Source organism: Prionailurus viverrinus, chromosome D4 (genome assembly GCF_022837055.1).
Source record: "Prionailurus viverrinus isolate Anna chromosome D4, UM_Priviv_1.0, whole genome shotgun sequence".
Taxonomy (NCBI): domain Eukaryota; kingdom Metazoa; phylum Chordata; class Mammalia; order Carnivora; family Felidae; genus Prionailurus; species Prionailurus viverrinus.
Genome location: NC_062573.1, coordinates 92,416,538 through 92,438,051, shown reverse-complemented (window position 1 = coordinate 92,438,051; position 21,514 = coordinate 92,416,538). Strand labels below are relative to the sequence as shown.

The 21,514-nt window shown below is 63.6% G+C and overlaps 1 protein-coding gene across 2 annotated transcripts in view; it reads right to left on the bottom strand.

Annotated features, from left to right (window-relative positions):
- Positions 1-15,451, bottom strand: part of COL5A1 (collagen type V alpha 1 chain) — a 148,097-nt gene extending 132,646 nt beyond the window's left edge. For both annotated transcript variants that reach the window (XM_047829411.1, XM_047829412.1), the window contains exon 1: positions 14,964-15,451. In XM_047829411.1, coding sequence (XP_047685367.1) covers positions 14,964-15,084 — 121 coding nt within the window. In that variant the 5' untranslated portion in view covers positions 15,085-15,451. The remainder of the gene's footprint in view (positions 1-14,963) is intronic.
- Between the last annotated feature and the right edge of the window lie 6,063 nt (positions 15,452-21,514).

Sequence of the window (21,514 nt, the reverse complement as noted above, 5' to 3'; positions counted from 1 at the left end):
CGTGAAGGCCACCTTTATCAAGCCCTGAATTCCTGCGGGGGCTGTGCCTTAACACCCACAGAGCAAAGGCCACCCAGAGCCCCCCTTCATGCCCACGTGGGGCGGGGGGGAGTCTGCTGCTCACCTAGCCCCCAGCACACTCTCCTCCCCACCAGAGACTAGCCTGAGGGAGGAAGCATGAGCCACCGGGGTAGATGCAGCTCGGGTCAAGTCCAAGGCAGCGTGCCCCACGAACACAGCCCCTTACAGTATCAGGAGATGGAAACGACCCACGTCCAACCACAGGAGACACTGTTAGGGAATCGGGCTTTTTACGGCGGCCGTGACGGAGGACGGAATGCTGTCCTTATAGAGTGAGGGGAGAACGTCCAAATCAGGACTTGTGTTGGGACTCCTCAGCCTTCTCCTTGCGGGGGAGGGCGCTGGGCGGGGCCGGGGCTGCGCCCTGATTTCCAGGCCAGCCGCCACGCCTCTCCCTCAGTCCCCTCCTCTCTGTGCTCAGACCCAGTAGAGTCTGAGTGTGGGGATTACCAGTGAGTTTTATTTTCTCTATACTTTTCTTTTTCCACAAGGACTGTTACAAAAATGCATCCTCCTTCATCAAAAAACATACACCATTAAAGGAGGAGGAGGAGGGGAAGGCATCTAAGGAGAGGGTGCGCCCCTCCCTCCCGGACATGGCCTCAACGGGACACAGCTGGCGTCTCTGCAGAGCCCCCCCCCACAACACCCGGCCTGGTGGGAGCTCCCCCGCCCCTCCCGGCCCCGCCCCTCCTCTGAGCGTCCACACCGCATCCCCCGGACGCCCTGGGCGGCACATCTCACCCCCAAGTCCCAAGTCCCAAGTCCAGGCACACCAGCAGCCTGGCCACAACATGCCCTCGGAGCCACCGTGCACACAGCCGGGAGGTCTCGGGAAGGACGTGGATGGGGACGCAGAAACAGGCCGGGGGCCGGCCCGGTCCTGGCCCAGCCCATGCCGTCAGCGGGGGTCTTCGACCGGCTTCTGACCCCCGGTCTCCCCAGCACTCAACAGGCACTGCTCTTCCTCTCTCGGGGCGGCAGGGGGCTGGGGGGTCGGGACGGGGCAGCACGAGGGAGGTGAGCCTTGCTTAGACTGAGGCACGCCAGGGCCTGCCACGCACTGACCACAGCAGCCCGGGTCTCCCCCTCGCCCCGGGGCCAGGCGGCGTGTCCCTGCATCCAACTGAGCCCCACAGCCGTGTGCAGGCTCTGGTGCTCGGTAAGTGCCCAGCTGCCTTCAACCAGCCCCTGGGCAAAGCTGCGCACGGCGCCCGCCCAGCGGGCAAGCGCACAGAGCAGGCGAGCTCCACGCTCGCCCACAGCCCCGGAGTCCAGTTACAGACTCGGACGCGGAGTCTGCGGCCCAGCAGAGACGCCACGGACGCCAGGTCCAGGGCGCCGTTTCCGGGCCAGAGTGCTCCGGGAGAGTCAGCTCCCTCCCATCCCGACGGGGCAGCTGCCACACTGCCCCCTCCTTCCAGAGCAGTGACGGCTGAGGCCGGGCCCGGGTCGGAAGAGGCAGGAGGGCCCAGGGGCCGTGGGACGTGGGGGCGGAGAAGGACCCCGGAAGCCCTTCCCTCGGGCCTGCTGTCCGTCTCCGTGCTCACCCCCGCCCCACGGCCTCCCCGCGGGCCCTGGGCCCTGAGCTGTGCGCTGGGCAAGGTCAGGAGCACTCAGGGAGGGAGCTCACCCCGTGCAGCTGGGCCCTGCTGGGCCAACCCTCCAGCTCAGAGTTTCCCAAGGGGCCGAGAAGAGAAGTCACAGTGGGGAGGAAGGGGCAGCAGGACAGAGAGCAAGCATGAGTCGTCAGAGAAAAATGTGCGAGAGCCTGGTGCCTGACATACCCCAGAGACGGGCCGCTGCTCTGAACAGCACGGGCCTCAGGGCCCTGCTCGGGTGCAGTCGTTCACGGGCTGTTTATACTACCGCCGAAATCAGATCAGGAAATATTTTAACAAGTGACTGGAAAAAGACCAGACTACCCCTCTTCGGAGGGTTTTCATCTTTATTTTCTTGCCGAGATATTGACCAGGCACCAGTGTTTATGGAGAAAGGCACAAGCCTGGAGGCCGGGGCTTTCGCTGGGGCTCAAATTCAGCACAGGGAGGACTGGGTCATGGGAACCAAGAGGTGGACAGAGGAGTGAGCCTGGGCTCTGCAAAAGCAGCCGCCCCGGGGAGACGGCTCGGAGCGTCGCGCTTGCGATCCTGGGGTCCGCGTGCGGGAGGCAGCGTCCCGGAGGCAACAGGACGGACCCCGTCACCCCCCTGGACATCCCGCAGAACCGAAGTGGTTCAAGGTAAGGGCTCAGGAAAGAAACAGAGGCCTGGAGAAGGGCAGGCAGAGCCTATTTAAGGAATTCCGAAACGGGGCGGAGCGAGATTCTGGAAGTGATTTACGGGGTAAGATGATTGATCCCAGAATTAAAGGAGGCCTGGAGAGGGTCATCTGGAGAGCTGGCAGCTAAGGAGCTGGGTGACGACTGGGAAATTTTCCAGAAGACCAAGTGGGAAGGGGTTGGCCAGAGGAGGCGGCCTGGGGTACTCAAAGCCACGTTCCAATCTCAGGTCTGTTCCTCGTTAGCTGAGTCACTGGACGGATCCCCACCATACGGACCTGGTGGGAGCAAGCGATCCCGGGTAGAAAGCCCCCAGCACAGAGGAGGCGCTCGGCACGCCAGCCAGCTACGAGTCCCCGGGACCAGAGACACCAGAAGAACAGTGCTCACACCTGCTTAAGGGCACACGTACACACAGGCGCACACCGTGCACAAGCTGGTCACTTGCTGAGGGACCCCTCGAGAGACCTGGGATGGTCCGACTGCCGTGTGAAGCGTCACCAAGTGCAGATTCACGTCAGGGCAGGACAACCCAGGGGAGCCCTGAGCCCAGACTCCGATCCGCCAAACCACGGGCCCCGTTCCCCAGGCTGGGCACCCAGACGAGATGTTCTTCCACACCTGCGCGGCCAAATCCCAACCCCTCTGCCTCCTCTCTCCCTGGGCCCCTCCAGGGGTACCACACCCGGGACGGCCGTCTCTGCCAGCAGCATGGCACTCTCCTCCTCCCCCAGGATAGCCCCGGGCCCCCTCTCGCCTGCCCATCCTTCCCTCAGGGTCTGGGAAGCCCTCTGGGTTCAAGCCCACACGACTACCTACAGAGCCCCCCACCCCCACCCCCACCCCCGACACCGCGTGTGGCGAATCGTGCCCCTTGACGGGACCCACGCCTAGGGGTGCCTAGAACCGTGCCCCCTTGGTCTCAAATAAATTGAAACCCCTGACTCTTCCAAGTAGAGGGGACTGGCCCGTGCGGTGGGGCAGCTGTGTTACCCAAGCAGCAAAGTTCCCGAGGCAGCAGAACGGTGCTCGAGGAGGCATGATCCGTTTTAAGAGCAAACCAAGAGGAGAACTCTCTTGATCCCCGGTCCCTGGCAAGCCCGCAGACCCTCCCTGGCTACTGGGACCCCTCACAGGCATTTTGCCAATAAGATGAAGTCTGGGCCCAGAAATCAGGGCTCAGGGCATCTGTTTCCTCGGGGCTTTTTAGTTTCCTTTCCTGGAATGTTGACAGTTTATAAAGATGTAGATGAGGTGCTGGTCCAGCCTCCCTGACCTAGGAGAGGTTACGGCTGGGCCACAGTGCCTTGCCTCTTGGGACACCCGATCGACCGCTCGACCCCCACGCTGCCCACAGAGGGCAAGGCTGCTTAAAGCGACCCCACCCTGATCTTTCGCAACATCGGGCTGTGGCTGGCACAGATAGACCCCCACGTGCCCCTTTCATCGGGTGTCAACTGACACTAAACAGGCAAGACCTACCTGGCTAGGATCCTCTCCCTCTCTCTTTCCTTCCCAGTTAAATGGAAAGAGTGAGTCAGACCAGGGCAGCTCACCCCTCGTACAAACACTGGCCTCGCAGCCGAACGCAGGGCGCAAGACCTAATCCCACAGACCTCATCTAAGAAGTAAGAGAAGGGTGCCGTGGGGCCCAGGACCCAGGCTGGCTTCGTCCTGCCCTCGGGCCCGGCACCCGCCACCAACCAGGACCTGGGGAGGCACACGGCGGGCAGAGAGGGCACCCGCCACCAACCAGGACCTGGGGAGGCACACGGCGGGCAGAGAGGGCACCCGCCACCAACCAGGACCTGGGGAGGCACACGGCGGGCAGAGAGGGCACCCGCCACCAACCAGGACCTGGGGAGGCACACGGCGGGCAGAGAGGGCACCCGCCACCAACCAGGACCTGGGGAGGCACACGGCGGGCAGAGAGGGCACCTGCCACCAACCAGGACCTGGGGAGGCACACGGCGGGCAGAGAGGGCACCCGCCACCAACCAGGACCTGGGGAGGCACACGGCGGGCAGAGAGGGCACCCGCCACCAACCAGGACCTGGGGAGGCACACGGCGGGCAGAGAGGGCACCCGCCACCAACCAGGACCTGGGGAGGCACACGGCGGGCAGAGAGGGCACCCGCCACCAACCAGGACCTGGGGAGGCACACGGCGGGCAGAGAGGGCACCCGCCACCAACCAGGACCTGGGGAGGCACACGGCGGGCAGAGAGGGCACCCGCCACCAACCAGGACCTGGGGAGGCACACGGCGGGCAGAGAGGGCACCCGCCACCAACCAGGACCTGGGGAGGCACACGGCGGGCAGAGAGGGCACCCGCCACCAACCAGGACCTGGGGAGGCACACGGCGGGCAGAGAGATCACCCACGGTGGTCCCCAGGCTTCACCAACCTCCCCCGTCAGCCGCCTGTTGCCTAGATGGAGACCCCAGAGAAGAAGGCGGCGATCATGCCTCCGATGGGGCCGAAAGCCCCTCCCCTGGCTGTGAGGTCTACCCTCTGGACTCCGACTCCCCAAACAGGGCCTGGATACATGGGAGTTCCATAACGGAAACGCTATCGAGGGCCCCAACTCTGCCACTTACTAGCGCTGGGGTTTCTGTGGGCCTCAGTCTCCGGGCCTGGGGAATAGAGATGACACCTTTTCCCTTGGAAGGATGCCATCAGGATAAAACGATGCACAGAAGCCCTCAGGAGACGGGAAACGGAAGGAAGAAAAGTCCTAGAGACTCTCACCCTTGGCCTTCAGAGAAACTTCTCAAGCAAGCACACCTCCCACCTGGGTCACATCTGGGCCACATGCTGTTCCCGCCTCTGTTCCCAAGGAGAGGCCTGTGGAGCCCAGGGTCTGACTGTCCCTCAGCTGCCCTCCGGCTGATCAGAATGGCGGGTGGGCCCCACAGCCTGCAGGACAGTCAGGCCAGACGGCCTGTCCCCACGTCCCCAGCCCTCTCGGGGTGGGGGGGGGGGTGGTAAGAACCCGCCAGCATGTGCCCTCCAGCCCCCGCACAGCAGCCCCCCCAGCACCTGTCCACAGGGACAGGCCCGCGGCGCTGCAGGGAGGGAACCCACCTCGGGCCTGGCCTGCGCTGCCCCCAGCGTGCTCCCCCTCCCCATGCCGGTCCTCGTGTCACTGACACAATCAGAAGGCAACGAAATGAGGGAAACGGAGAGGGTCTCCACCATGAAGTGACTTTCACTTATTTCCGGTGAGCAAGGAAGCGTTCGGAAGCTCGAAGGCCCTGCAGTTTGTGGCATAAGGGTGAAACCCACAGGCTCTGGAGGCTGGGTTCCAGCACTTTCCACCGTGGGTGCTGCCGTGAGGCGTCTGGCAGATGGCAGCCACCAAACCCGCCCTGGGCAGACCTGAGATGCTCCAGCCCCGCGGGCCCCAGGACGAATCTGTGAGGTTCAATGCCATGCCCTCACGGTGCACACCCAAGACCGCTGGGCTCCCCTCCCAGCCGTGGGACATGGGGCCTGGATGCCAGGGCACCACTTCTCAGCAGCCTTCGACCCCAGGAACCCCCAAGCCCTCTAGTTCTGAGTTGATTCATCTGCAAAACAACCCCGAGGGCAGAGGCCAGACCACCGACTCCCAGTAAGACATCCCATTCCTTCCCCAGGAGCCCGGGCATGTCCGCCGTCCCGGCCTCGCCCTGCTGGGCCAAGGAAATGGGCCCCCGGTAGTTCCCTGGTATTCAGTGCCGTAGTAGGGTGGACGGCCTGAAGCCGCTGTCCTAGGCCCTGTGTGCTGGCTCATCGGTGTCTCCCACACTCATCCCCTGAACTTCCCTTTCAAAGCCAGAGACGTGGCAGACTTCGGGAGGGACGGGAAGAGCGGGGGCCGGGGGAGGTGCAGACCCGGGCTCCGTCGTCTGCTCTCGTCCTCGGGGATCCCCGGTGGAGCCCACTCAAAGCCCCACCTCGCAGGAAACCAGACCTGTTCGCCCGCCTCCTTGGCTCCCGGTCAGTCCCAGAAAGCACCAGGCAAGCCAGGGCCCCAGACCCGGAGAACTCCAACCCTCTGCAAAACGCCAGCAAAGCTGCAGCCTTGGGACCAGCCCTTGGGGCGAGGACATTCCTGAGGGTTGGGGGAAGCCGTGCTACAGCTGAGTGACAGCCGCACAGGCGCTGGGGCGGCCGGGAGGGGACCCCACCCACAGCCTGCAGACCAAGCCTCGCCTGCCTGCGCACCCTGCTCTGCTGTTTGGCCCCAGCCAGCTCTGGGCGGCAGCCGGCGCACCCCGGGGACGCGGAGCCACGCAGGAACAGCACTGCCGGTGTCCTCCTGTCTCGGGAGTGTCCCACCCAGGGCCTGGAACAGGTGGGCAGTCCAGAGCCCAGGAGCCCAGCCCACGTCTTCCTTGGGCCTAAGGAGCACCAAGAAGGGTGAGGTCTGAGTTCTCTCCCGCGGCACCTTCACGAGCCCCTGTGGCCCAGCTCCGCGGCCCGAATGAGCTCCCCTGCATCTACCCACATACACTGACGACCTGCACTTACCACCGAGCAATAATAATTGTGAGAGCCGGCAATGTGACGGTGCAATTCCTGTGTGACATCTCCCCGCCCTTCCAACAGTCTTCTGAGACAGGTGCTGCTTCTATGCCCATTTCACAGATGGGGAAACTGAGGCACAAAGAGGTGCTCAGAGGTGCCTCGGCACCCGTGCTGAGCCCAGGCACTCGGGATAGGTAAGACGCGAGCACCCTGCCCTCCCAGCTCCCGAGGGAACCGAGAGCGTGGCCATCGGCCGCACGACCCGCCTCTCCAGGCCCCTGAATTCTGAACTCATCCGTGCATCCGCCCTCCCGCACGGACATGTCACAGAGGGAAGTACTCATGCTGAACGTGCTGGGCAGAGTCTCCAGCTGAGCGTGACGTGACGTCAGGGGCCAGCGCCACGGTCACCGGGGTTGGGGAGGGGGCTGGATGGCACGAGGTTAGCCGCCGCTGACACCACTCGACCCCGTGTGGATTATGGGGAGTTGTGTTACCTTTGACGTTTCCCCCAGTCGCTGCTTCTGGAAGGTGGGGCCACCCGGAAGAATGCGGGGCAGACACAGGGAGGGGGGAGCCTCTGCCCCCTCCTCATCCGTCCCGGCCCTGCTCCCCTTGTAGGCGTCCCCCACCATTTATGCGGAAGCCTACAGCCTACCTGTTCAGGTGAGGGAGGCCGACCCTGAGAGAGCGCTGGCCTGTCCCGCCCTCTCCAGCTCGGGCTGACCCCAGGGCCTCCCCTGGAGCCCCCTGCCCGCCTCATCAGCAGTGCCCACCCCCCAAGCCGGCCCCGCCACACTGGGTGCCCAAGGAGGACCCACACACTCCCTGCGGTCAGTGAAACCTAGCCACTCTCCCAGCAGAACTGAGTGCAACGGGCCTTATTTAAACTATAAATCTGAACAACAAAATAAGTCCCTGGAAAATAACCCCGTTTGGAAATCCTGTTCCCACACCTCCATCCTAGAAAGCGCCAGCCACCCCGGCCCTCTGGTGCGCGAGCGCTCTCTGGCCCAGGAGGCACGGGGGACGCCGTCCCTTCCTCCCCTGCATGAAACCGGCTGAGGCTGGGCCACACTGTCCTCAGGAGGACGCGGCGTCCACAAGGGAGCTGGCTCGCAGAAGCAGCCCCCGGAGGAAGCCGGGGCTCCCCTAAGCATCTCACGCTGTGTCCAGGAAACACAGAACTGGGAAAAGCAAAGAAGAAACCGAACAGGAAAGAGATCTCAGTCACTGCAGCCTGGGCACACCCTGAGAACGTGAGAAAACACCTTCCCCAGAGGCACAAACATTGCTCTGGCTTCCCTGAACCACACACTGAGGTCCAGGCGGCCCTTCCTTGTCCCTCAGCTCCCTGCACTGCCCGCCCCTGCGCAGGGCTCAGGGCTCTGGGCTCCCGGCTGTCCCCGCACCCGGGTTCCGGGAACCGACCCAAGCTGGCCAGGGCACCAAGGGCCCACTGGACGCACAGCCACCCCCTGTCCTCCCCAGGAAGGTCTTGGCCTTCAGCCAGGCGCAGTGCCCTGGGAACAGAGCAGCCCAGGATCAGTAAGGAGGAGACCCGAGGCAGAGGCTCCCAGGCTACCCACCTGGGACCGTGGGCGGGGGGCGCAGACCTCGCTTTCAAGCACAAGGCCAGAAACAAAAGCCAGAAGCTGCCGAGACCCCCTCGCCTGGATCTGAGAATGGCATCTCACCAGCACCCGTGAGGGTCCTACACCAGCAGGAGGGCAAACTCACCCAGGGCCCGACCCCAACAACCACCGGGGCCTGACAAAGCAGGCTGGCCTCTGATTGGCCAGCGCCCGGTAGAGCTGGTAGGTACCTCCCTCTGATTGGCCAGCGCCCCAATGGGGCCGGCTAGTTCCTCTCTCTGATTGGTCGATAGCACTCGCTCCCTGCTGGCCAATGTTTCACTACCTCCCACTTCGCACTTCCTGGACACAATCACCTGTTCTGGAGTCCGATTTGCGCACCGCGCCGGAAGTTCCTGTGCTGCAGGGACGCTCGCCTGCACCTGCCGCCCGTGCCCGGCCCAGACCTAGGTCGCGTTAGAGGTCTGCAAACACTTCCGGCCTAAGCGCGGCCACTCCCGGCAAGGGCCAGCCTCTCCTGCGGTTCCCTGGGACCCCTCTCCCGGGCAGCGCCGCCCCCGGAGCTGCCCGCTGCGCCTCTCAGTCACCCTCGGCAGGATGCAAGACGATTACTTCCCACCTTCCAGTTGGGTTGAAACGCCCTCTTTCTGTCATTGAGAGATCGCTCTTTTTACAACGCAGGCTGGGAGGTTGAACATGGAAGTCACTCCTGGTGCAGGCACACATTTGTGGCGTTCGGTAAAACGACATAAGACATGAGGATCCCTATTGCCAAAGTGCTGGCAGGGAAGACCAGGCCAGAAGGGTGACAGTCCCAGGCATGAAACACAGGTCCTGGCATCAGAAAACAAAGGGACCCTCCGAGTCCTGCACGCAGACGTCGCAGCGCCCCCTGGAGCTCCGCAGAAGGAGATTTGGGAGAAACTGGGTCAGACTGGGTCCATCTCTTGGGTCTGAGTCACCGAAGAATGGCGACATTCGCTTCTAATGTGGGGTTATTACTTAGGATGGGAATCGGCCAGAAAAACTACTGGGTGAGTCAAAGCTGATGGGGTGATGCGTCAGACCGTGTGACCCCCACGACCACACGTCCACGCACATCCACTCACGTCCGACCGGGCGTTCATTCATTCCATAAATGGCTCTCCAGCCACCTCCGCGGGGCTGGCGCAAAAACAGCGTCTGGGTCTGCAAAGCCGCCACCTGCACCCACCGCAGAAAAAACCCTCCCGGTGCGCCAGCCATCACGGTCAGTCACACAGGCTCGTGAGCTGGTCTCGTTCACTCACCGGGGGACATTTCCCGTGTCACCTGTTCTCCTGTTTCTCCGGGGAGGGGGACACGGGCGCCACTGCCCACAGGAGAGACAGGGAGCCACTCACACAGCCAGCCGGTGAGCAGGGCCAGGCGCCCGGCACCAGACCCCATAACACGGCTTCGTGTCGCCTCAGGGCCCGGGAAACACAAAGTGGATACTGAGCTCACTCTGCGCTCTGCACGTGTTATGCATCGAGCCCTCACCAAAACTCCTGCAGGACACGTGATCATCACCCCCTTCTAAAAAAAAAAAAAAAAAGGGAAACTGAGGCACGGGGAGGCTAAATGCACGGTTGGTAGGAGGGGGGCCGCAGGGAAGCAAACCCAGGCTGGCCGGCTCCAGCCGCCCGCCCCGCGCATCACCCACACCCCAGTCCTCACGCTGTGCCCACAGCAAGGGCACGTCTGCCCGCGAGAAGGGCCAAAGCAGGCTCCGCCTTCAGGACCTCAGGCTCCCCTCCCGCCGAGCCAGGCCAGAAAGTGCGGACACCCACCGGAGGAGTGGCTCATCGGGGGAACAAAAATTAGGAGGAAAAGAGAAACCCTGGTGTCACGCGCCCCCCCCCCCCCCCCCCCCCGTGAGGAAAAACATGTCATCAAATGATCAGGCCCAGCAGGACCCCGCTGGCCCCGCCGCAGGACCCGCAGCCCTGGCGTTCCCCTCCCCCCCCACCCCCCCCAACCCCCCACCCCCCACCCCCCCCCACCCCCCCCCGCAGGCTCCACGGCCACGGTTCATCTCAGCACCACCCATCGGGCGGGCGTGGCTCACGGCAAGGAGAGAAATGTCACCTGGCCCCCGGCTCCCCACACACACCAGGCCCGGCACACAGGACAGCCTCAGGAAACCGCGCAGACACAGGCACCCGCAGGCGCACCGACACTCGCACGGACACGTGGGTCCCCGCGCGTGGGCACATCACACACACGCACCTGCTCCCACACGCACGCACAGACACGCACACGGGTGTACCGCCCTCAGAGGGGCTCGTAGCACATTTCCGCACATGTGGCCACACGTGGCCTGGCCACATGAGCCCAGGAGGCGACGCGGGTGGGAAAGCGTCCCCACCACGCAGACGGGGTCCCACCCTGACTCAGTGGGATGACCGAGCCTCCTTCCGCTGCGCTTCTTCGGGAGCAGTCACATTTAAAGCCCATCGTGGCAACTGTGCTCTGTCCCTTCTGCAGAAATACCACCCAGAAGAGCTCGCGGAATAACGTCCTACGTAACTCAGGGGCTCACTGTGCATCAGGCACATTCCACACAAGCAACCGTCAAAGTGGGGAGCAAATTCTCCCCACTTTCCAGAGGGGAAAGCTGAGGCAAATGCTCAGTTGGCACTGACCTCCCAGCTGCCCACACTGCTCCTGGGGCTCATCTCCCCTCACATCTAACTGCCCATCCCCCGCACAGGAACCCAAAGTCGTGGCCAGAGGCGCCCCACCCGAGCCGAGACTGTCAGTTGGCACACGGGCCCCCGCGCACAGGCAGAGAGGGTTAGGGCAGCCCCCCAGGTCTCCACTCGTCCCCCAAGAGACCCCCTCTTTTGTCACTGCAGCCACTTCTGCTGGCACCGCCTCCCTGGACAAGCGGTGCTGGGGGCGCCCTGCCAACCAAGCTAATGAGGGGCTTTCCAGCCAAGGGAAGCAGCCCCAGAGAACACGGAACACCAGAGCAGAGTTTGGGATGTCCTGCCAAGAAGGAGGGGCAGACAGGAGTAAAGCCAGAGGTGGATGAAGGCACCTGCTAAGGGAGGGGAAGAAGAAGAAGGAAAAGGCCAAGTTTAGTGTCACCTCCTCCAGGAAGCTTCCCCAGGTCTCCCCAATGGGACCAACCCTCCCAGATGATTTAAAGTGACACTTGGCACCAAAATGAACAGTGAAACAAACACACGTGCTGCCCAGAGGACTTGGGGGCTCCTGCACCGAGAAGCCCGCCCCCACTCACCTCCGTCCTCCCATAACCCTCCAGGCCAGGGTGCAAAGGCCTTCCGGGTCCAGGTAGGTCATGCAGATGAGCGAAAGGCCAACTAAAGAGAAGGAACAGGACAGTGTAGACTGCTTGCAATCTGGTTCCTCTTGAAGGCATTCCAGTGAAAAAGGAGGGAGGGAGGGAGGGAGGGAGGAAGGGAGGGAGGGATAAGGGATGGAGGAAGTTGGGACCTAAACACTGTTGGCCAAAGGCAACTCATCCTTCGCCCCAGGGTTGGGGGGGGGCGCACATGTGGCAGGACCGCCCCCTCCCCCCGCATCTGCTGCTCTGGGCACCAGGCGTCCCCCAGGGAGAGCTGATAAATGGATGTGAAGTGAAAAGGTATCCCCCCCCGCCCCCCCTTAAGTCAAAGGCGCTAAGGTGCGGCCATGCTAAGCAGAAAGGAGACCCTCGCTCAGCGCCCAGATGCAGAGGTCACACAGACCCAGAACCTGGGCTCCCGCATCTTGCAGGCCTGTGGGAGGGTCCGGTGACATGATGCGGGCCCAGGGCCAGGCAGATGCCAGCACATCCGTTGTGATGTGCAGTTAACACGTGCAGTGGTCTGGAGCGGGGCGGGGGGGGGGGGGGGGGGGGGGACCCTGCTTTGCTCCTTAAATGCAAACCCAGGGCGCCCCAGGGTGTAGGTGATCATCGCTAGTCTGCCCTCTAACTGTTCTGTTATTAAGTGGGGGGAGGGAGGGGGGGGACAGTCTGCTCCCCACCCCCTCAGCTCCAGCCAACAGTGTCTGTGATCCAGGGAGGAGGCAGGGCCAGACGGCCAGAAGGCAGGGGCGGGGCAGGCGGGCATCAGCTGTGCTGGGCTAGGGCGTGGCCGCGGTGCTTGTCCAGAAATATCTGAAGGGTGGGGTAACGGGGCAGGCTCTGGCCGGCACCCCAGGAACAGCCCTGGAGCAACATCACAGGAGAAGGGACCTCGTGCCCCGCACCCGAAGAAACTCCTGCCTGGGGCCCCCGCTGGGTGGTCAAAGCCACTGGGCAGTGACCACAGCTCTGGCCCCTCCGGCCACTGAGATCTGGACCAGATGAGGGACAGGGCTCCAGGGAGCCAGCCTGGCCTCTGAACTCCTCCCACTGACTGCTCGCTTCTGGGGAGGAGGGAAAGGGGGAAGGATGGAAAAGGATGTCTTTCCAGCCAACTTGATTGAGTCAGAGGAAATTTAACCGTTTCGTATCTGTCAAGTCCCACAAAGCTTGGACGACTCTTCCCACAAAATTATTGCAAGAAGCAGGCACGTGACTGGACTCAACCAATGACGGGCCGAGGAGATGACCTCAATTTCCAAATATTGGGGTCACGTTTCATTTCACATACTCCCCTCCACCCGTTACAATGTTAAAGGGCCCCAAATGCAATCTTAACTTTTCGTTCCTTCACACACTTGGCCAAGGAGAAGGTAGGAAAAAGAGCCATGTTCAGAGAAAACTCGGAAAACATCTGGCTCATCCCACAACGGAGAAAAGGACAGGCGCCTGGGAGGACCGCTCCCGCCTGCCCGCATCTGCGGTGGACAGCCGCCCTCCTTGGCCACGCACTGCCCATGACTTCGAGACGGGTCCCGCCCTGGGAGGTGGGACGGGTCTGGGAAACCCGCTCAGGAAAGCGGCTTCTTCACATGCTTCTAACGGTCTTTCTGACCAAAAGCCAAATGAGCAACTCCCGGGCCAGGGGCCAGGCTGCTGCCCCATCCCCTCTGCCACGTTTCTGCTTCCAAGGGGCCGCCCTCGGGAAAGAGGGGGTCGGAGAGGGGGCAGGGACTGCAGGCGCAGAGCCCGGGAATGGAGCTGGGGGCCCACTGCAAAACCGCCAAAGGCATGAGCCCCAGCCTGCACCCGGCCCCGGCTTTTGGGGGTGACGACTCCCCTGAAGGGTTCCGTCCTGTGTTCCTGGGGAAAGCCCATCTGAGGAGCAGGACGGGGCTAAGGCCCTCGGCCACCATGGGGCCCCCACCGACTCCAGATCACTTTCCCAGAGGCCACAGTTGTCCCCCCCACCCTGCCTTCAACTGATCCCCGGGGGGGGGGGGGGGGAGTCATTTAGCCCAGGACCTTGGCACGTTGGTGGCAGCCCAGGGATGAGACAGCAGGTCCCCAGAGCTGGGCTAGGCACCCCTCGGCTCCCACAGGCCAGTGCTGGCTGGACACCCCGACTCTTGCTCATTCTCTTTGGCCCACCACACACCCATCGCGCCAGGAAAAAGGGAAAGGGTATCTCAACCGGGAAGTGTAGCATGGAAAGTGATTCTTCCCACATGGCTTCAAATTACAAAGTGGCGGGGACAAGGGGGGCGGGCGGTGGAGCGGCTGGCCAGCTGTGCCCCCCAATTCCCCTGACCTCGCACCAGCAACTCTGAGCCTCGTCTCCAGGCTTGTTAGTGGGGACTTGGGACATTCTGAGACCTCCGATGTCTGAGGCTGTGCAAAGACCCATCCCACAGGTAACCACCAAGGTGATGCTTAGAAGCCACGGTCCCATCAGGAAGCTGAGTGGGAGGGAGTCAGAGCTACAAGAGTCCAGGCAGGCGCCCAGGGGAGGGGGCTCCTTCCAAGTCAGACCTCTGGCAGGCAAGGGCCCCATCTGTGGACCATCTGAGCCTCTCTGCCCAGACGCCACCACCACCTCCCAGCTCTGCCCCGCAAACCCCATCTCTGGGAGGCATACCCAAGAACAACTGCCTCCCCGGGGGACAGGAGGTGGGGGGGGGGGGATTCGGAGCAGGGCTGGAGGGGCTGGGGCTTCTGGGATTCCCAGGCCGGGGGCCAGTGTCTCCCCCCCACCCCGCCCCAGGAGCCCGGCCGGAATTGACGGGCTGCGACTCTAGGGGGCGACCCTTCCCAGTTTTCGGGAGAGGAAGTTCTGCCGGCGCGAGTGATGTGGGACGGAGATACTAAGTTTCGGGACAAAGTTTGCCGGCCTCGCGGACAGACCCTCTCGCCGATCCAGCGCCAGGCCCTTCCTCCGCGCGCGCCGCGGCCCCACCCGGCCGGCCCTCTGGCGCGCAGGGGTACCGGGCTGGCGCGTCTCCCTCCCCGGGCCCCAAGGCTGGCATTCGGAGAGGCGGCCCGCGCGTTCCCCGAGCTCGCGGGTGGCGGGGGGGTGGGGGGGGAGAGGGGGGAGAGCGCCCGGGAGGCCGGCGGGGGCCGGGGATGACAGCCGCCCCCGCGCCCCAGCGCCTTACCTGCGCGGCTCAGAGGCGGCGCCCACAGCAGCAGCAGCAGCAGCAGCAGCAGCGGTGGGGACAGCAGCGGGGCGCCCGGGCGCGGCGGGCTGCGCGCTTTCCAGCGGGTGTGGACGTCCATGCCGGCGGGGCGCGGGTCGGGGCGCGCGGGGACGCACGGGGGCGCGGGGCGCGGCCCGGGAGGGAGCGGACTCGGCGGGGACCGCGCGCTCTAGGAAGTCATGGGGAGCAGCCGCCGGCGTTGTCTTTGTGGCGGTGGCCCTCGCGCGGGGGCCGGCTGGCGCGCTCGCCCACGCGCGGGGGGTCGACCTTGGCCCGCGGGGCGGCCGGGACCCCTATCGGCTCGCCGCCCTCGCCTCCTCGCCCCCTCCGACTCCTTCTCGCCGCCTCCTCGCCGCCGCCGCCCCGCGACCCGCTCCCCGTGCGCGCTCCGCTCGAGCGAGGTCCTGCGCCAGCCGCGGGGACGGGGAGTGCCGACCTCGCCTTGGGCGCCGTGCTCTTTTCCCCCCTAGTCCTCCCTCCCTCCCCCCTGGAAGGCACCCGCCGCGGCTGTCGATCCCCCGCGCCCGCAGCAAATCAGAGCCCGGCGCCGCGCTCGGCCGGGCCGGCCCCCGCCTCCCACTGGGCGCCGCGGGCGAGGGGGCGGGGCCGGCGGGCGAGTCGCGGCGAGGAAGGGGCGGGCCCGGGGCGGGCGCGGGCGCGGGGCGGGGGCGGCGGCCGGCTCTCGGCGAGCGCGCGCGGACGCGCCCCGCGCCGCTCCCCCGGGCCCCCCGCTCTCCCCGCCCAGGTGCCCGCACCTGGCCCACCCGGGGAGCCAGCGTGGAGGGGCCCCGGGTTTGCTCACTCTGGGATGGGAAAAAAAAAAAAAAAAAAAGTTGCTGCTCAGCCCAACTTTTTCTTTTACGTGGACGAGCTCCGAGCTCCTCTTCTGGGTGGAGACTGAACTTCCCATTCAGCCAGATCGGGGCGCCCAAGACTGAGGCCGACTTGTCAACCCGCCCGGAGGACCCGCCCTCCACCTTCCCCCTCACTGAGGATTGGGCGTGGGAGCCCAAGTTAGGGTCTGACCTCCCAAGGGTCCCAGAAGGAGCCTGGAGGTTGCACATCTGGGATCTTAATCAGGCGAGGTCGGCCGGCAACCCACCACCACCACCACCACCACCACGCCCCTCCTCGCTCCCTCCCGCGCCCTCCCCCCTCCCCCGTGACCCCTCTGCAACAAAAGGAAACCAGAGGGAAGGTGCCCCTCGGGGAGGTGACAGCGGGCAAAGGGGTGAGGGGTCGGGACCCACTGCCCTGGGGACTCCCGCCGGGCGCCCGCCTTCACTTCTTTAAGCCTTGGGGAGGGCCCGCTGGACTGGACGGCAGGCTGCCCCTTCTACGAGGCTCCTCAGCCCAGAAAGCCTCCCGTCAGGGACAACTGCAGGGCCCTTCTTACAAAGAGAAGGGGCGAAGGCGTTTTCAGGGGCTTGCCATTCCTGAGTCGTCCAATCCGGACCCCCTAGAGCACACAGTTCCCCCAGGGGTGCTGCGCCAGGGCCGGGGCCGCTCCCTGTTACATCTCCAGACTGGTGCGAGATTCCCCAAACGCCCTGTCCTGCCCACCATTCCAGAAACGGGGACTTGGGGTGGGGGTGGGGCGTACTTAGCTTTGCTGGGACGGATGGCCACGTGCGGCTTCTTGCGTGGGTGGCAGGTGGCAGTTGACCGCTGAGCAGCTCGGCTCGGTATCTGCCGCATGTGCCCTTCCTGGTGCCACTAATGCGCGGGGAGGGCCGCACAGACAGACGAGACGGGGAGATGTTTGGGGGGCATTAAGTAAAGCAAATTGTTCTTTCCGGTTTTTATATTTCTTTGCTGTTGTTTTTTTCTGTGTGAGTCGTATGTATGATGGGAATTGTGTGAGTGGTGTGCATGCTCGTGTTTATGCATGAGGGGCGTGTGTGTGTGTGTGTGTGTGTGTGTGTGTGTGTGTGTGCAAGCTAGAGCTGGTCCTTTACTTGTATGCCCCTTAATGAGATTCTACCTGACGCTTCTCAGCCCCCAGCCCCAGCCCTGTCAGGCCCCGAGAGTGCCCCCCACCAGTGGGAAGGCCAGCCTCTCTCCATGACTTGGGGTGCTGACACAGGTCAGTGGCCTGGCTACCAGGAAATAGTACAAACTTTCGGGGTTCTAGCTTTTCCCCAAGGACATATGGCACCTCTCAGTCACGTGCGCCTCCATCAGGCAGCCACCCGGAGTCCCTCTCAGTGATGCGCAGAAAGCTTGCCCCTCGTGGCCCTGAGCAGACAGGACAGATGTTATCCTATCCCTGGAGAGCAAGGGGTGTGATGTCTTGGCCAAGCTGATGAAGGTGCGTCTCCATTCCATCCAAGCCCGGAGCTGGGTGGGGAGGCCAGTTTCCATGCCGCCAGGAAACGCAGAGAAAAGTCCCTAAACTGAGCGGCCTGACCTGCCAGGCCAGGACTTAGAACAACTTGACTGTCTGAGTCACGATTTGAATTCCAGTGAGCACAGTGAAAAGGTCAGCCACCCCACAGGGGACCCAACAGGGTACGGGGACTTACCCAAGGTACCAGCTCATGTGTGCCGCAGCCAGAGTTTGCACCCAGATGTCCCTTTTGGGTGTGAAACATGCTGATCACCTCGCCCGGGTTCACGCAACAGTGACTGGTGGTGGTTGACCCCAAGCCCAGCATCCCCCGGACCCTCCCGTAACGGATTAAAACAGACGGCCTTTGAGAACTGTTTAATTTGCTCTGGGCCCTAGAGAGTCTGCAGTGAGCAACACACCCTTGGGTCCCTTTGGCGTGGGCCTGACAGCTGCACAGAGACTCGGTCATCACCTGTGTGGGGAGTGGCCGCCTGTCAGCCCACATCTTCTGTCATTCGTGCCAGGTTCCAGTTTGGCCCATCCCGGTGCCTGTACCTCCAGTCGTGGCACTTGGCCATGGGAGGGACTCACCAAGATCCGGGGCTCTGTGCACCCCGGCCACGGTCGCAGTATACTTCCCTCGGTGCCCGGTGAAGAACGGGACAGGCCAGATGTGCCCCGAGCTCTGCACCTGCGATCCGACCACCCGACGCGCCCCCCGCTGCCGTAAGTTCTTCTACTGACTATCTACGCAGCGGAGTTGTGGTTCTCCACAGAGCGTCCACGCGAGCACCAGGTATCATCGCCCTCCCCTGGGCTGTTGCGGCCGCCAGCCTCCCATCTTAAGGGGCCACTCAGCCTCCCAGAGTCATTGCCTGGCTGGGAAAGGGCCGGCCCGTTCCCGAGAAGCCTTCCAAGGCAGCCGGGTTCCCACCCTCCTTTCCCCGCTGCGGGTGGAAGCTCAGGGCCCCACGGACAGGTGGGAGGGACCCGGGTGTCTGCTTGCCCTCCGAGAGTTCACGGTCCGCTGGGGCACCCAGGTGGGCCCAAGGCGTCTGGGGGGCTGCCGCCCAGCAGATGAGTGGCCCCCACACCTGTCCACAGCCTGGGGCTGGGTTCCCTCCGGCCACCCAGGGATGACGCTCCTACCCCGCATCCCACACCTGCAGGTGGTGTCCTGGGATGGGAGCGGCCGACTCAGCTAGGGCCCCAGCGGCAGCCACAGGTGAATTCTCCCCTCTGCTCCTCAGTTTTGTTATCTGAGAAGCAGGGAAGAGGGACCCCTCATCCACGAACCCAGTAGAACATAGATGAGAAGGTGATGGGGCGCCGGTGGGCGGGGGCGGGGGGAGCTCCATCGGTTAAACGATGGACTTCGGCTCAGGTCACGATCTCGCGGTCCGTGAGTTCGAGCCCCGCGTCGGGCTCTGTGCTGACAGCTCAGAGCCTGGAGCCTGCTTCTGATTCTGTGTCTCCCTCTCTCTCTGCCCCTCCCCCACTTGTACTCGTGTGTGTGTGTGTGTGTGTGTGTGTGTGTGTGTGTATGCGCCCCCCCAATAAATAAACATTAAAAACATTTTTTAAAAAAATAAAAATGAAAATGAAAAAAGAAGGTGAGCCAGGGAGGCCTCGGAGATGCCAGTGCCCCTCCCTCTCTGCTCCCCGCCCCCCCAGCCCGACCCCCTCCCACACACCCCCCACAGCTGGCCTGTCTTCCTCCCAAACCCCCAGCCAGCAGAGCAAGGACCCTCCCTCTGAGGGAAGAGGTCCAACGGCAGGGTGTGGATGAGCCAGACCTGAGCAGAGACCCTCCTGCCTCACCGGGTGCCTCACTGGGTGTGACCCTGGGGGAGGCTGTCTGCAGAGGGGCGGCCCTGCCGGCTCTGGGGACCCCCACCCCTGCCCCGTGCAGCTGTGAGGCTCAGCACGCCGCAGGGCTCCACTTCTACCCGGGGGGCCAAGTGCTACTAATCCCAGGGTAACTTCCCAACAATTACTAGCAGAAACCATTACTTGTAATTTGTTTAATGCTTACGTATCTTTGAGACACAGAGAGACAGAGCATGAGCAGGGGAGAGGCAGAGAGAGAGGGAGACACAGAATCCAAAGCTGAGCCATCAGCACAGAGCCCAACGTGGGGCTCGAACCCACGAACCGTGAGATCATGACCTGAGCCGAAGCCGGACGCTTAACCGACGGAGCCCCCCGGGAGCCCGGCCCCCCCGGGAGCCCCAAAACTCACTGCTTTAAAGGCCAAGGGCACGGCATGTCCTTCGTCATCCTGTTTCCATCATGCTCCTCGTTCAACTTGGATTCGGCGGAAGAGGGCAGAGACAGGGCTGGGTGGGCCCAACAACAGGCCAAAGCTGGGCTCCCCAGGGCAGCAGTCTGCTGGGGCCCCACATCCAGCTGTCCTGGTGCTTCTGGGGCCTTCTCCCCCTCCCTGGTCCCCGTCCGCCCTCTTAGCGTGTATGTGCCCCCAATATCTTCCTACAAGGACAACCAGTCATATTGGATGAGTTTACCCTACGACGAAAATGACTTTCTTTTTAACCTTAGTCTCCTCTTGAAAGGACCTGTCACCACAGTCAATTTCGGGGAGGGGGGGGCCGGGGTTAGGGCTTCCACGGGGGAACGAGGGGGCGCAATTCAGCACACAATACCTTGGCAATCCCAGTCTGTGGGCCTTTTGGAGAAATCCAGGGCACTGTGTTTTCCAGAACAATAAGGGCATTCTAACGCCCGTGGGGGTGGGGGTGGGACCACGTCCAGCAGGAGGGGCCTCTGATGGCATCTCACCCTGACTGCCGGGCCAGCCCTCCGGAATCTCACTCCCCTGGTGCATATGGAGCTGAGCGTCTGTGACGCCGACCACACAGGCTGAGACCCGGCCGCCTCCTAGGAAGGCTCCCGAGTCCTTCCCGGGTCCTCGTTTCTCCCTCCCCACCCTTTCTGTGGACGAGTGCCCCTGCCCTGCTTCAGGAGCCCTGGCCCGAGGTGCCCAGGGGGTGCAGAGGAACACGTCTCAGTCTTTGTGAACAGCCTGCAGGCGAGCAGGTACACCTGAGCATTGTGGGCGGGAGCCGGGCCTGGAAGGCCGTGTGGCCGTGTGCGGACGTCCCTCCAGCTCCGGCAGGGCGGCTGTGGGGCTTGACCTCGGCATCCCGGGCCCGGCCCACCATCTGATTTGCTGAGTGGACCAGACAGTGCACAGAGGCTGTGCTGCAAAGAGCCGGCGAATCGGGATCTAGAGCTCTGGTCCTCATTCTCACGCGGAACCCCAGGGCCACCCTGATTCCACCTCATGTTCCGTGGGGTCCCCCAGGAGGCTCTCCTCCACCCACATGGAACCTTCCACCGCTCTGACCAGAGAAGGTCCCTTCCCACACCCGCCACCCCCAGCTCACCCCGAGTCCAGCCATCTCTGGCAGCCATTTCCTCCCGGAGCTCACACCCAGGACCCCAGGGTGCCGGGACCACCACCCTACAGGAGCAAACCAGTCCGCAGTCACGGGCCGTCATGCTTCAGACCAGACAAGCCTGCAGGAGGCTGGAGATTTCCGTCGGGGCTGCAGGGCACCAGTGGAAGGCCAGGAAGCAGGTTCTCCGCGGCCAGGGGGCCACCCTGGGGAGCGCAGGAACAGGGCAGCGAGCCCGGCGGAGCACAAGGCACCCCGGTGGCTGAGTCAGCAGGGACGGCGCTTGGTTCCCCCCAAGCCCACGAGGGCCTGGTTTTGCTGCACCTCGATGTTCCTCTCAGGGGCCAAGTGAACTCTGCAAAGTAACAGGAATTCCAGGCAAAACAGGCCATGACGGACAGCCAGTAAGACTCTAAATGTGGAGACAGCGTTTGCAATTATCCAGACAGCGCGACGCAGGGACGCATCTTCCAGCCTGTGACGAGCTGGGCTCGCCGCCCTCCCAGGGAATGTTTTCTAGAGCAAGGCTGAGTTTGCAGCCCAGGGGAAATGTCAGCTGGACAGCTCTCTCCGGCTGCCTCTCGTAAAGAACCGTGTGTGCGGGTGGAGAGAGCTGCCGGTGGTCGGCAGGCCGTCCCGCGGATTCAGATGGCGGTTCTGGGGTGCGTGTGATGGCACCCCACGTGGGACCTAACTGGATCTTCCCCAGCCCACCACCCCCACTTTGGGAGGCAAAGGTGGAAGTGTCCACGAAGCCT